We start from the raw sequence: 14,483 nt of genomic DNA, 5'->3' as shown, positions 1-14,483 counted from the left end.
ACTGTGCAGAATCAATATTACTAAGCTGTCTCATATCTATCCGGATAATCCCTCCAGTTAGCCAATCCTTCCAGTTTAGAGGTCAAGGAGTTGGCCTATTCTCCAAACAATTTAGCTGCTAAGCTACAGGCGAACTACGGTCATAATTAGGGAAATACATTACACAGGAACACCGGCATGATCCCTCGATGAGCTATCGATTAGAGCATATTGAAAGGGAGTCGGTGAGAGCGAAGGAAACTTCTCTGGCTCTCTGATTGTTCATCAGAGGACAGGATCAGCCTACGACATCCCAATTGTGGAGTTTCACAGACTGCAGGGATGTAGGTGGGTGGGGCAGGGATTATCCCGGCAGTGCAGAGCAGGGTTCCTGCAGCAGCGAGCGGGACTCAGGGCCAGCAGGAGGACTCAGTGGATAACGAGCAGTCTTTGTGATGTGTGCTGCAGGCGAGTGAAGACTGAGCCAGGGGACAGTAATGAAGGTCTGGCCTCTGTCTAAAGCTACAGACATCCAGAGATACAATTAACCTATACTTTTGTCCTATGCACCTACTTTTCATAGCTGTTTGATAAGATTTCCCACATTCCTGCAAACAATCCTGCATCCTATTGTCGTCATGGAAATCATGGACTGCCATAGCCATTTTTTTTTTTTTAGACAAGTCTAAGCCAGAGGTCGATACAGAAAAGAATACTTCTAGAGATACCAGTATTCATCATTATGTAACACTCGCGCTTCTATTAGCTAGCGCTCCAGCACATTGTACGTGATAGGCTAAGGGGTGTGACATAAGCAGTTGACCAATCACAAAAGAGACGCCCAGCTAACCAATCAGAGCAGACTGGGCTCTGGTTTCAGACAGAGAGTGAAAAGAGGTGCTGCAGCACAGGCAGTATGAGAAAAATAAAGACTTGTTTGAACATTAAAGTATGGAGACATGTCACAGAGGCACTAAATACAAATACCAACCTGAAAATAAGCAGAATATGGTCCCTTTAATAACAGAAACAGCCTCTTTAGCAAATAGCAGCTACTTATTAACATATCTTAATGTAATCTCTGTAATCTCTTAAATACATTTTCCATAAAGCCTCATAAATCTAAAATGTGATGCCCTTTCTGAAGAAGAAGTTGTGTGTGTGTAATCTAGTTTGTATGCAGCAGCAGTTACTGGATGACTGTTGAGGACAAGACACCCTGACCTTTACTTCCTCAACAACATGTAATGCACTTGTCACTGCTGCTCTACAATTCATGGACCGCCCATGGAACTCGCTGCTCAGAATAACATCCTCAGATTTGTGTAATTAAAAACAGGCACACACAAACATATTGTAGCTTCACCTCGACGTCACTTAACTGCCGGACAACTTATGCCACCCTTTACAGCTCCATCTCATTAACTGAACACAACACATTTCTGCTAAAACGTTATGGTAATGTGCAAGTTATCAAAAGGAGCAGGTTCTACTTGAGTTACTGCTGTCAGCGAGGGCTGAAAACATAATGACTGCTGCCTGCTGCTTAAACCTCTATAAAAACAGCATTATACACACGGCTGCCACTGTGTGAGTGGAACAGTTATGCATGGAGATAACAAATATAAGATGATGATAGGGCTTGTAGATGGAGAACTGAAATAGCACATTATTAGAGTGTGATATTTGGGGTTGCACGGACCACTGCACCTATTGGCCTTTTGCCCATTTAAGTTGCACAGTCAATCTGTTGTGTGCACTCATGCTAAAGGGAGAGATGCCGTGAAATCCCTGCTTAGGCGTCATATCTTCACAGCCAAGAGGGATACATGTTCTTCTTTAAGAAGCACATTTCTCATTACTTTTTTTGGAAAACCATTTGAATATCTATATGGACTTAATTTCATGCTTGACCTGCATTTCCCTATTGATGTAAGCAGAAATGCCAAAGACAGAATGATTTGCAGGGAACAATCAGGGATGGCATGAATGTTGACTTTTCTTTGTTTCTTATTTCAGTGCGTAGGGTCCAGGGTGAAGATTGCAACCAACTAGCCTTCAGGTGACGTTAAAGTGAGAAAGGCTCTTTAACGTACCGCAGGTCTCCCTTGAAAAAGAGATCGTTGATCTCAATGGGATTTTTAACCTGGTTAAATAAAGGCTACAAACAAACAGAGCCAGAGTTTGGTTTGTCCCTTGTGGGCTACTGTAGAAACGTGATTGTGTTGAAGAGGGCCTGCTCTCTATGTAGATATTAAGTGCTAATTCTAAGCTAAAGATAACACAATGACTAAGTTCAGGTGATTATACACTCATATAAACGGTTGTAAATATGTTGTTCTTCTAAATTATTTCTTGTCCCTTGAATAAACTGTATGTTACAATAAAATATTTTCAATTCCTTCATAACGTTTCCAAATCTTTGACGTTTGAGCTTTGTCTTGAGGACCGGAGTTTAAGGAGAAATAACACGATTACCCACAATGCTCAACTCTTTAATTGTGGAAATGGGCAGACCAAACATCCTACTGCTAGCCACAGGAAATATATGTTTTATTGTGGTCAGAAGTGTTGTGTTTTGCATCAAACTATAAGAAAAACATGGTTCATTTTATGCAATGTTGTATTGAGTGTTGTCTAATAAGCTCTTGGTCGAGGGGTGCGTAGGAAGATACAATCCTGCCAAAGACAGTTATGAATTTGTATACACTGCCAACACTAGATTACCAGCATTGTAATCAGGAAATGCTTGGTTGATTTGTAAATATGTATTAAAAGTGTCTAAAGGAATCCAACATAATACAGACTGCTATGTTTTAAACATCAATTTCAAACCTTTATTTAACCAGGTGAATCCCATTGAGATCATCGATCTCTTTTTCAAGGGAGAGCTGCTTGCAAGTAGGTTCCACATGAAGACATAAAAACATAAAACAGAATAATAGAAAAAATGTTTTCACTCTGCATTTTATTGCTCACACGATCTTGTTCTTATTCCAACTCTAGTTTGCATGCAAATAAAAATGCATCAGAGTGAGTTAAGCTGCAGTACCAGCAATAAAGTTTATAATTGAATTAGGTTCAATAACTGTTGGTAATGTCGGTTCAATATCTGGGACGAATTAATGTTGTAATCCGAGCAGCAGCGAGCAGTAACAGCCTGCCGGAGAGAGTCCAGAAGTGCCGACATGATCTGCATCTTCTGATGTTTCCAGAGATCATTTACCTCTGAGGATAAATACTAAAATATTCATCAAAGGAATTCTTAGTTTATGAAAAATCATATCCAGTTTCCTCCCGATTATATATGATTTTGCAAAATATAAAATCTTGTTAAAATAAAATATTCACAATTTAGTCTTTTTTTTTTAATGTGTGTGTTTGAAGTTTTCAGGAACACAGGAGTGATGTAGTGCAGTGAAATCAGAAATAATTCAGAGAGCAAAGAGCTTCGCAAAGGCCAATCTGCTCCAAATTGTAATGGTTGATCTTTGGTTGATCATGCCAAACCATTACACTGGGTTTTATAGAATTCAGGGCCAGTAGATTTTCTGTAATCCTGCTGACAAGCAAAGCGAAACGGAAAACATAACCTCCTTGTCGAGGGTAATAAAATCCAACCTCCAGTCAGGTTTTGTTTTTTTTGTCACCTCTGATTCACTGGAGCATGACAGTGGCTGAGATGACCAGCGGCAGCAGGAGGCCAGACAACACTCGGCTGCCTGCTGAGGTGAGAGTGGCCCCGTACTGGTCCAGGAGCTGCAGGGCCACGCCATTGGTCCAACCGAAACCAAGCTACACACACAGCAACACAGTGAAGCATGAGCAACACATTCATTTTGTATTTAGACACTTAGAAATAAAACAAATGTTCAATTTGTCTGAAGGAAATGCTAATACAAAATGTAAAGTAGAAATCAACACCCAACAGAGTAGAAGATTGCACATAAAGAAGATGATAATGACGAAGAAGTGAGGAGGAGTATACGTGTACATGAGCATGCAAATGTAGAAAGAATTAGCAGGGCTGTGCATGAAATGAGACAGACTATAAGCACATTCGTTCTACACCCTCAGCACATGAAAGAAAATACCTGAACTTCATATTCGCCTCCACCACCAGGTTTGCCGTCGCCATTCACATCATACTGTGTTGGGAGGAAGGAAACACATTCTGAGCCAGGCAGCTGTGTTATCACCGTGCTACGTAAGCGCTGACATGCTGTGACACATTTGGAGAAATCCGCCACATTTTACGTGGATGTACAATCAGGCATGATGGATATTTCAATTGAAGCAATAGATTCCTCAGTGAGTGGTATTTTAACAGGGAAAGCTGGATTCTACGTCTAAAATCTGTTGTTTTATGCTGCATCCAGCAGTCATGTGACGTTACAGTGACATAGTTAGAAAAAGGGGAAAAACTACACTCAGCTTTGTTTTCTAGACAGGGGGCATGCTGTGGAAGCAGTTGAAAAATATAACCTATTTTTTTCCCATTGTATTGCAAACACTTAAACAGAAAGGTTAGGCCAAAAAGAGTGCAGAGGTATTTATTCGCCCAATAATTGCAGCGTAGAGAGCCCGAAGTTGCGGCTGCAGTTAGGAGGAAATGTCTGGCAGGGAGCCTCCTGTACCTGAGGTGCAGAGAGAGAACTTTGAATGGTGGTGCATTTGCTCAAATTGCGCTCCAAAGGCTAAAGAACCAAATCATTCTGCTTCAATGGATTGGGCTGTTTTTGTTGGATGCTGTCGCCTACGGAGTGTTTTGCTTCGAGTGAAAGTTTGACTTCTCACTTGGACGAGTTGTGCTGATGAATCCTGAAGCTCCTGAATATAAACTGCAAACAAACACCAACACCAGCAGGGTCGAAAGAGCATATAAGTATGATGTACGTTGCCTATTGTGAGCAAGTCTTTTTTGTTGTCGCTAAGCAAAATGCTAAGTGAATTTAAGTTGGCCTTTTATTGTGAAAATGGTATGAGCGAAGCTGTAAAAGAGTTGTTGCCAGCTTGGTTCACACCATTTAGAATTACTCCATGTTTTTTTCTTATTATATTTCCTGGGCGTACACAGCTTTCTCAGTCAACATAGCACTTACCGAGGATATTCATTTATAAGACTCACCTTTTCAAACATGGCTTCATACTTCATGTATGCAAGCCAGTTTGTCTTGATCCAACGCTGGGCTAAATCAAATGCTAGCTGTTTAGCATCCTCTGAAGGCAGTTTGGATAAACCTGGAAATACAAGAGTGTTTCCATTAAACACAGACCCAACTAGCTAACTCAGCATTAAGGTTATTTTTCTTGTCATGGCCCTTTTGGCTGGGATTGCATGGTAAACTTTTCTGCCTGAGTTTCATAAAGAAATCTACAGGACAGTCATTCCGATACAGATTTAAGCAACCAAGAAGTTTTTAGCGCCAGAACTCAAGCTACTCTCTGATCATGTGTCACACAGACAAGACCAAAGGCAAACATCTCACTAAATAAGCAGTGGAGCTGGATGCAGAACAGGCCTGGCAGAGCATCAGCACAGCAGATATCAAGTGTCTGCTGATCTCTGTGGGTGGTTTGGTTTGAGGTCAAATATTAAGCATAAAGACTTTATGTAACCAACCCAATTACTTTCTGTGGAGTTTTTACCAATGGTTAAACTATGGATCCATGTTATGTTTGCACCGGGTAATTGCAGATGCAGACATGATGCACATTCATAAACATTCACACTATTCCATTGATAGACAGGTGGGGGTAACATACTAAGGAACACAGCAATGTGCTGGACTAAAGAGGCCATTTTGGCTAATCTTCAGATTTGTATTTTGTGCCTCTACTGTGGCACGTTTCCATGCTTTAATGTTCAAAAAGGTATGAGGTTTTTCTCATTCTGCAGCACCTCTTTTCACCCTCTGTCTGAAACCAGAGCACAGTCTGCTCTGATTGGTTAGCAGGTTGGCTCTGTTGTTATTGGTCCACTGCTTGGAGATGTCCCACCCCTAAGCCTATCACGTCTAATGTGCTGGAGCGCTAGCCAATAGAAATGCGAGTGTTACATAATGATATCACTAGGACACAGAAGTGAACAAAGGAGTCCAATGGAGGGGTTCAGGCGGGGCGGGATAACTTTGGGATTTTAGCCTTTGCAGACAATTTACATGCACAAAAAACAATATAACACACTACAGGAAAGGGAGAACCAATACAAAAATGTATGAGGGCTCAACATTTCTAGAAAATAGGCTTTTTTTTCAAGTGTTCAATGAGAGGGGAAAATGCATAAACCATGTTTGTTAGACTTCAAAAACACAAACAATGCATGTAGGCAACACTCGCATAATTATAACTTTGGAGTGATTAGATGTTTAAGGGAGTGGGTGTAAGCAGCTTCAAATTAGACCTTAAACCGCTGTGCTTCTTTAGAAATGATTCTGCAAAAAAAAACAGAACTAGTGGAACAATTGGATAAGATTTATTACACATTTCAAGAAGGTTAGCAGCAAATCAATGAACTGCTACCTACCCTCGATGAGCATGTGTTGCAAAGGAGGCCATGCGTTGGGATAGTCCCACTGCTGCCCAGACTCTCTCAGGGACGTCGGAACTCCATTGGGGAACTGGAGAGCACCGCTGCTCTGTACACACATTGAGAAAAACAGCAACCATGAGAGCATGCATAGATTAAACCAGTGCAGTGTGTGTGCCATCTGCTGGAGGACATGAGCAGTTTATAAGGCATGTGTAATGTCCTACGAGGTGGGCTTCTTAGCAGTCAGGATTCATGGCTGAAAAAAATAAAAAGGAAATAAAAAAATAACAAATGTACATAAGTAATTCAGAAAAGTATATTAGGAAATATGAAATCACATTTATTGTTCTTTGAGGGAAACAATCACACCACCATCTTACCATAGCAAAATTATGTTTGCAGTTTGATATGGGCTTATGTATAGTATGTGCGGGTTAAAGGGTTTTTTCACACAAATGGCATATATACATACTTAGAATAGATTTTGGAAAACATTTCTACTTTTTGCATGGAAAAGGAAGACATTATTATTTGTATTGCATGTGCCAAATCTCATATTACCTGATATTAAGAGTACATTAAAACGCATCACATGCAGACAGGACACATTAAAATACATTTACATGAAAACACAATGAAGCTACATTAAAAAGGAGCATCTAGATCTCATAAAAGCATCCCTATCACAAACAATGCCATGTCTGGCCCTTGAATTTGAAAGAATGTTGCCTGTATAGTCCTTAAAGTCCTTGAATTTGATGTTTAAAAAGGTGTGAGAACACTTTGATGTAATTATACAGGACTTCATTATATTCAAGGGTTTTAAGTTTTCTAATGTCCTGCACCCTTGTGTATTTAAATAGGGAGGACACACAACGAGAAGCACCTTTCAATATAGTGAAGTCCATTACACACCATCTTTAATTATAGCCTCAGTAAAACACAAAACTAAATTACAGCTGCACCTAATAAAGTGGTCCCATAATGTATTTTCCTACTAACACCAATTGGTATCTAGTCACAGTTTTGAATGCATTTGTCAAGATCCTGGATGATAAACCAATGCAAGGGTAGGATGGGAAAGGGTTGCGTTGAAGATAACAAGGGAATTGTTCCTGATAAGTCAAAGTCAACTTTAATGTCAATCTTACTCAGTTTGTGTTTACAGACAGAGAGATCGAAATGACGTTACGTTTATCTCAATCGACATACAAAGTCACCGACACAGCGTTGAGTTTTGTTATTTTAGTTCAGGCATTTTTTTCAATGCCAACTTGGTTTTTAGGATTCGAAGTGACAAAAAGAGGGTAGAACAAAAACAAAATATTTTTAGGGGAGCAAAATGTCAAAATGTACTTTCATGAACTGAAAACACGAACTACAACGTAATAGCAACCTGAGAATCACAAGGTAGCCACAAGCTAAAATTACCATTCTGCTTAACACTTATCTTGTTTTCTAAATGGGACCATTATTTACAAAATGAACATCGACTTGAAACCAGTGCTTTAGACCAGGGGTTCCCAACCCCCGGTCCGCGGACCGGTACCGGGCCGCGGAGGTGTTACTGCCGGGCCGCGAAATAGCTGTGAGTTTATCGTAATATTTGCAGAATTATAAATATATAAAAATATTTTATCATAATATTTGTTCGCACCTATGCCACCAGTCATATTATTTCATCCAGTAGCTAGTTAATCTTTCACCAGAAAACCGTTGAAAATGGCTTTTATGATGTTCCGAGGGATTCGGCGGCTCAGCCTAAGGTCTCAGCCTCTTGTGCGCACGAGCATGTTACCGGTGCGCCAAGTAGGAAGAGGAGCGAACAGGAGACAACCGTTTGATTGCAGACTGTTATGTTTATGTGGGGAAATGGTGGTGCATACATTATTTGAGATATATTTCAAACTCGGACTTCATTTTAAGTCTGGACATGTCGGCCAGGGGTGTAGAGCTATTTGTTTAAGCACCGGATTGGCAAAACAGGAGAGTAAACCAGTCTGCCTTGATCTATGAATTAATGTCCGGGACTCTCACGATCTGCTGCCCGCAGCTGTTTTATAGAAGGAAACCCTCCTTCACTTCATGAAATGGCTGCAACATCAGGAGGCAGCGGGACGTATACTCGGTAAAGAGCTGTGCCTTTTTACGCACCGCCTTCGCTGTGTTTAACTTAATCAGAACAGTTTAAGAGTGACTGCAGGCTGCTACGTGTTAACCACACACACATCTACACACATTGAACTGCCCGATTACTCCCCCTTTTATTAGTTTTATGAAGGAGATGTCCAGTCAGGCATGATGTGTGTGTGCTCTGCTCAGCTCTGTGTCTGTCCGACACCGGCATATATGCGGCTGTTCCCAAAATACACACACACACACACACACACACACACACACACACACACACACACACACACACACACACACACACCACAACACACACAACACACACACACACACACAACCACACACAACAACACACACACACACACACACACACACACACACACACACACACACACACACACACACACACACATCACACACACACACACACACACCATCACACACACACACACACACACACACACATCACACACACAACACACACACACACACACACTACACACACACACACACACACACACACACACACACACACACACACACACACACACGATTATCCGTAAATCATACAAACAAAACCAAAACGTTGATTTATCTGTTTTCCCGTTTTGGTTTAAAAACTGAATAACGTCGGTTTTTTGGTTTTCCGAAAAAACAAAAAACAACACCGGTTCTTTTTTAAACTTTGTTAATATGTTTTGGATGCATATTGTTCTAGTATTTGTTCAGGCTGTTACATACACAGTAAATATTAAAATCAGTTAAAATTGACAACCGGTCCGCGATTTTTTTTTAATGTATCTACCGGTCCTTGGCACAATAAAGGTTGGGAACCCCCTGCTTTAGACCATAAACTTCGTCAGAAAAATGTTTACCGATGTGAGACGCGAGAGAGAAGTGGATCATTTTCTCATAGACTTCTATACAATCTGACTTTTTTCGGAACCAGTAGAGACTCCCCCTGCTGGCTATTGGCTTTACTTTTCCGAGGTGGATGTTGACGCTAAGGTGACAGCAAATATTTCAGAGACAAATTTCTCTAAATAAGTTTGAATGAAACTAAACATACAGTGGGCCATAGCTGCTGTAGATACCATATGAGATAAGTTGGAAAAAAGTGCATCTTTTGTCATTTGGATGAAACAACCCTTCAGATAAACACTTGGCCAATAACATTATTGATTGTTTATAATATATTTGTGAACATATTTGCGACCACAATGTAGCCAAGTATTACTACCAACCTTTAGATACTGTACTGCCTTCTCTCCCATCTCAGGCCCAGAATAGCACTGGGCCCAAACAGGTGCCAGGTTGGATGGGTAAAACTCAAAGTGTTTGGAGTGTGTCACCAGGTTGAAGTCAAACCAGGCTCCTCTCTCAGCATCCCACAGCAAAGACTCTATGGCCTCCAGTCTGCGGGCGGCTGCCTGGTCATACTGTGCGGCTGAGTCACCATCCCCTGTCAGGAAACAGCATATCATTACGTAACAGCAGTATGGGGCTAAAATAATTATGCAGGCAAAGAAAAGTTAGTGCCAAGGTCAAATGATGCTCAAGTACTTACCCAGTATCCTGTGAAATGAAGCAAGAGTCTTCTCAGTGAGGCACAGCAGGGCATTGAGGTCAGTTGGCAGGATTTGGCTGGTTCTGGTGTCCCCCAGGGTGCCGTTGTTGTGCCCATCACGATCTACATACCAGCGGGATGTGAAGTCCCAACCAGACTCTGCACCCGCTTTCAGTTCCATCCACAGCTGCTCCTTGCGGTCTGAAGGCAAGAAAAAAACAGTAGAGCCACAACAAATCAGCATCCACAGTGTTGTACTTATTCTGTGTGTCATGTTTGTTAACTGGATGTGGAAAACGCTAAATATGCAGCCTCTGAAAAACATGTTTGTTTCAGTTTTGCCTTTTTATTTTTAACTATGGCTTTAGAGAAAATAAAATCTCTTTTTCGTCTTTTGTTTTCTTTATGTTCTCTGTATTTTATATGTTTGTGTTATGTGTTATGTGTAACGTTGCTGCCTTCTTGGCCAGGTCAGCATTGAAAATGAGATTTTATCTCAATGTTTTTTTATCTGGTTAAATAAAGGTTAAATAAAATAAAAATTTAAGACGGAGAAAATAACTAAATGACCATGACTATTTGTCATTAAATATATTCTTACATAAGGAAAACATTTTCAGGAATCTGTGCACTGCAAACACATTTCGCTTTCGGATTTGTTTTTCTTTAGCATCTTGGAAAACAACTGAGTATTACTCCTTCGAACAGCTTCTCTTAAAATAATGGTTCAGGGTCAATGTGAAATAATGAATGTTTATTCATTAAAACATGGTACTGATTCATTTTCCGAGTGGATATGTTTGGCACAAATTATCCTTGAATAATTGTTCTGTTGGGGAGAGCTTATAATAACTACAGTACACCCTTCAGCAATACCCTTTAGTCCATCTCTCATGGAATAAAATGACCATAGCCCCTCTCGAAAAGATGAATTCAATCAGCAGAACATGAACGGCAATAAAGCCTTTACCTTCAGTAAGTCCTTCAGCTAATTCCAGATCATCCGTGTACGATTCAGGCCTTGAAAGAAAACAAAAACAAAGTTAAGTGTAGGTGAAGGCCAACTCTACATACCAAAGACATCTTACAATTGTTCATTATTTACTCTGGATTTATTCAGGTGTACCTGGGGGAGCCCACCTGCACATGATACCGGTTCAGTACATGCTCAGCCCCGTTCAGCGTCACAGCCACAGAGCGGTTCTGCATCCAGAAGCGGTACTCCTGCTCCAGAGCGGGCAAAGCTGCTCTAAAATAGTCAAATGTGAAGTGAGTACAGACAGGAGGGAAACACATTTCATTAAACTACTTTTCACAGTCTTTGAAGGGATCCAATTATGCTAATGTTCAGGTTTCATATTTGTGCCTCATCTGTGACATGTTCCCACGCTTTAATGTTCAAAAAAGGTCTTTATTTTTCTCATACTGCCTGTGGTGCAGCACCTCTTTTCACCCTCTGTCTGAAACCAGAGCCCAGTCTGCTCTGATTGGCTAGCTGGGCGGCTCTGTTGTGATTGGTCAACCGCTTAGTGATGTCCTGTGCCTTAGCAGGACATCACGTTCAATGTGTGGGAGCACTAGACAATATTTGTCCGAGTGATATCTTGTGATGTCACTGTTACAGGAGTAAACAAAGGAGTCCAATGGAGGAGCGGGGGGGATATACAACACACTACAGGAAAGAGAAAACCTCAAAAAGCATAATAGGACCCCTTTAATAGCATTACACACAAACGTTGTGTGTGTCTTTCTAAATAAGCATGTTAGGAGAAACAAACTGTAGGCACAGAAAGATAGGAGCACTGAGGTTCTGATGTTTATTACGCCTTTTTCTTTCTATTTTGGAGGAGATGCAGCTGAAAAATGATAATGTGTGGTGCAGGACATCAGCTCGGCCATATCACCTGAGAAACTCTTTATCCATGGTAGCTCGATAGTAGCTCTCCACCATTAGAGTGAGGAATGGAGGCTGGCTGCGCCTTTCATAGTAAATCCGACCACCATTTGGAATAAATCCATATCTGTGAAATTGTGAAATCTGTTAATGCACAAATCACGAAATCCCCCCCTGGAGAGTTCCATATCCAAAGTATACAACTCAGGATGTTATCTGCAGTGCGGTGGACTTCTAAGTGAGAGATGAAAGTTGCTTTAAGGCTCACCTGTTGACAAGGTAGAGGAAGTTTTGAATCATCCCGTGTGCCGTGTCTGTCATCTCTGACAGCAGGAGGCCGTTGATGACCCAGTAGGAGTCCCTGTTGGGCACAGAGAGGTGAACATCACTGTCTGCACACGGCACCAAGCTGGGCTTTCAGCAGAGACCACTGCCTGGGTCTGACCCAGAGAGTCTTTTCTCCCAGACAGGTGAGAGACAGCCTTCATCCTCCACTCACCAGTAGTAGAGCTCCCTGAAACGCCCCCCAGGCACAACAACAGGGTGCGGGGTGTATATCTGCGAGTAGAGCTCGGGGTGATCTTTGACACCCGTGCGGATCTGGAAGAGACATAATTCTTCAGCAGGCTTTAGACTCAAGTGTAAGTGGATGCTTCAACCTCGATATACATAAAAGGTAAGTCGTCAGGCATATACGCTTTATACGCTTGTGGACTTACCTTTAAAAGGATGGTACTTACCATGGCTGTGTATTGAGTTGATTTGTGCTTTCCTCTTTATGTAAACTATTAGGCTACCAAGTATAGTTTTATCTGAACTTTATATAATAGCTTGCTTTGTCCAACAAAGAACAAAACCCCCAAGGTATTAATTGTAATTACAGTCTAATAATTCACATCACAGAAACTGAACGCAGTGGCTCTAAATGTAGTTTATTTTCTTATGTATGTATATATTAAATTAGTTAAGGTTAGACTTAATTAGGCCAATCAAATAATCGTTTCACTCGGCTCACCTTTCTGCCGAGGGACTTCCACAGATTATGGATTTTTGCAGCCCAGTTACGTAGTTGTTGGTCTGCTATTCCTCCTAGAAACTTTGGTCTGTAAATAGAAATCAACATATCAACAATGTCGACTAACCAAAGAAAAGCAATACTGATCTGATCGAGAATCCTCTAATAACTGGGTCTCACTTGGTATGCCAGTCCGGTGGTGTCCATGACTCAAACTCTGTCCCTGGTTTCTCAAAGTAATTACTGAGGAACTCCTGCAGTTTAGCAGGCGGGACGGTGTTGTTTGGCGATTCATTTGAAAGGTTGTGAAAAGCAGACAAAACAACGTCTACAGAAAACAAAGTGGGCAACAAAAGGAGTCACATGAAGAACAAAATTGTTCCCTTCTTTTAAAATTATTTAAAACAACTTAAACTTACCAGGAGTTTCCCTCAGTTTCATGTCAACAAAGTATTTATCATCATCAAACAGTTTGGCGGTCTGCACCTGATGCAAGATGGGCCCGGTGCAGTATATTTCACTGAAATTCATTTGTAGTGGGCAATTTTTAAACAGACAAGAAAATCGTATATTGACATGCAGAGTCCTTCAGGGAAGCAATAAAGCCATATCCCTGTCACTTTAAGTAAACAGGTGAGGGCAAAGGTTTGCTGATATCTGCTGAAGGGAAAAACAAGCCAGATATATGAAAGGTCTGTTTGCTGTGCATGGTGGTTTTAACATTGAAACCTCAGGTGCTCTGCAACAAAAGGCTGCTTGTATCCCACAAACTAAGCAAGCAAGTGAAGACCGCTCACTGCTAGTCTGCTTTCCACCGAGCGATTATTCTTTTAGGAAATTCCTACACGATATTAGACTTTAAAAAGTATTAAAGTAGTTTCCAATAAGATCCATTACTTATGGTGGGAAATGCACTTTGAAAAGATGTAGGGTTGTAAAAATGTTTGAGACTCATTTCAGGTGAATCGGTTTTACAGCCATAAATCAACCAGATCTTTAGAATCAGCAGAAGTTAAAGATCAGGAAGCCGTCTCAACAATCTCTTGAATACAAAAACCTTTCAAGGAAAAACACAATCTTACCTGTCACATGGGGGAGGAAGAGCAGCATTTACACAGGCATAAAGAGCCACAGTTGATAAACAGAGAAACAGCGACTTGTGCATTTTGAGTCACAAAGTGAAGGTCTGAGAACATCCTCCAGGTCAGAGTTCACTCGCAGCGACACACTGACACCTGGCTGTGAGAGAGCGACAGGACACTGCAGTGCTCCAAGGAAAACACAACCACAAGATACATTTCAGTGAGCTTTATTTTCAACATAACTTTCAATTGTTTCCAACAATATTGATAACATCCTTTTTAAA

General features: G+C 41.0%; 1 protein-coding gene across 1 annotated transcript; it reads right to left on the bottom strand.

Annotated features, from left to right (window-relative positions):
* Nucleotides 1–3,402: 3,402 nt before the first annotated feature.
* On the bottom strand, nt 3,403–14,322 carry treh (trehalase (brush-border membrane glycoprotein)). Its single transcript, XM_034112998.1, has 15 exons — nt 14,200–14,322; nt 13,537–13,637; nt 13,298–13,445; nt 13,118–13,205; nt 12,602–12,702; nt 12,371–12,463; nt 12,113–12,229; nt 11,335–11,457; nt 11,179–11,228; nt 10,209–10,409; nt 9,886–10,103; nt 6,506–6,617; nt 5,108–5,220; nt 4,074–4,127; nt 3,403–3,774 (listed from the first exon to the last, which is right to left on the bottom strand). The coding sequence occupies exons 1-15, from the start codon at nt 14,280–14,282 to the stop codon at nt 3,637–3,639; spliced, it is 1,740 nt and encodes a 579-aa protein (XP_033968889.1). The 5' UTR covers nt 14,283–14,322; the 3' UTR covers nt 3,403–3,636.
* Nucleotides 14,323–14,483: the final 161 nt, after the last annotated feature.

The sequence above is a fragment of the Trematomus bernacchii genome, unplaced genomic scaffold (assembly GCF_902827165.1).
Source record: "Trematomus bernacchii unplaced genomic scaffold, fTreBer1.1, whole genome shotgun sequence".
Taxonomy (NCBI): Eukaryota; Metazoa; Chordata; class Actinopteri; order Perciformes; family Nototheniidae; genus Trematomus; species Trematomus bernacchii.
Note: the sequence above shows the minus strand (reverse complement) of the source record. Positions and strands in the feature narration are given on the sequence as shown.

What these genes read in the sequence shown, in the direction of transcription:
- treh (XM_034112998.1), bottom strand. Translation starts at nt 14,282, where the DNA reads ATGCACAAGTCGCTGTTTCTCTGTTTATCAACTGTGGCTCTTTATGCC. An exon ending in AGGCAGTACAGTATCTAAAG is followed by an intron (nt 6,618 to 9,885) that starts GTTGGTAGTAAT and finishes ATGTGTGTACAG; the next exon opens with AGCAGCGGTGCTCTCCAGTT. An exon ending in GAGGCGAATATGAAGTTCAG is followed by an intron (nt 3,775 to 4,073) that starts GTATTTTCTTTC and finishes CTGTGTGTGTAG; the next exon opens with CTTGGTTTCGGTTGGACCAA.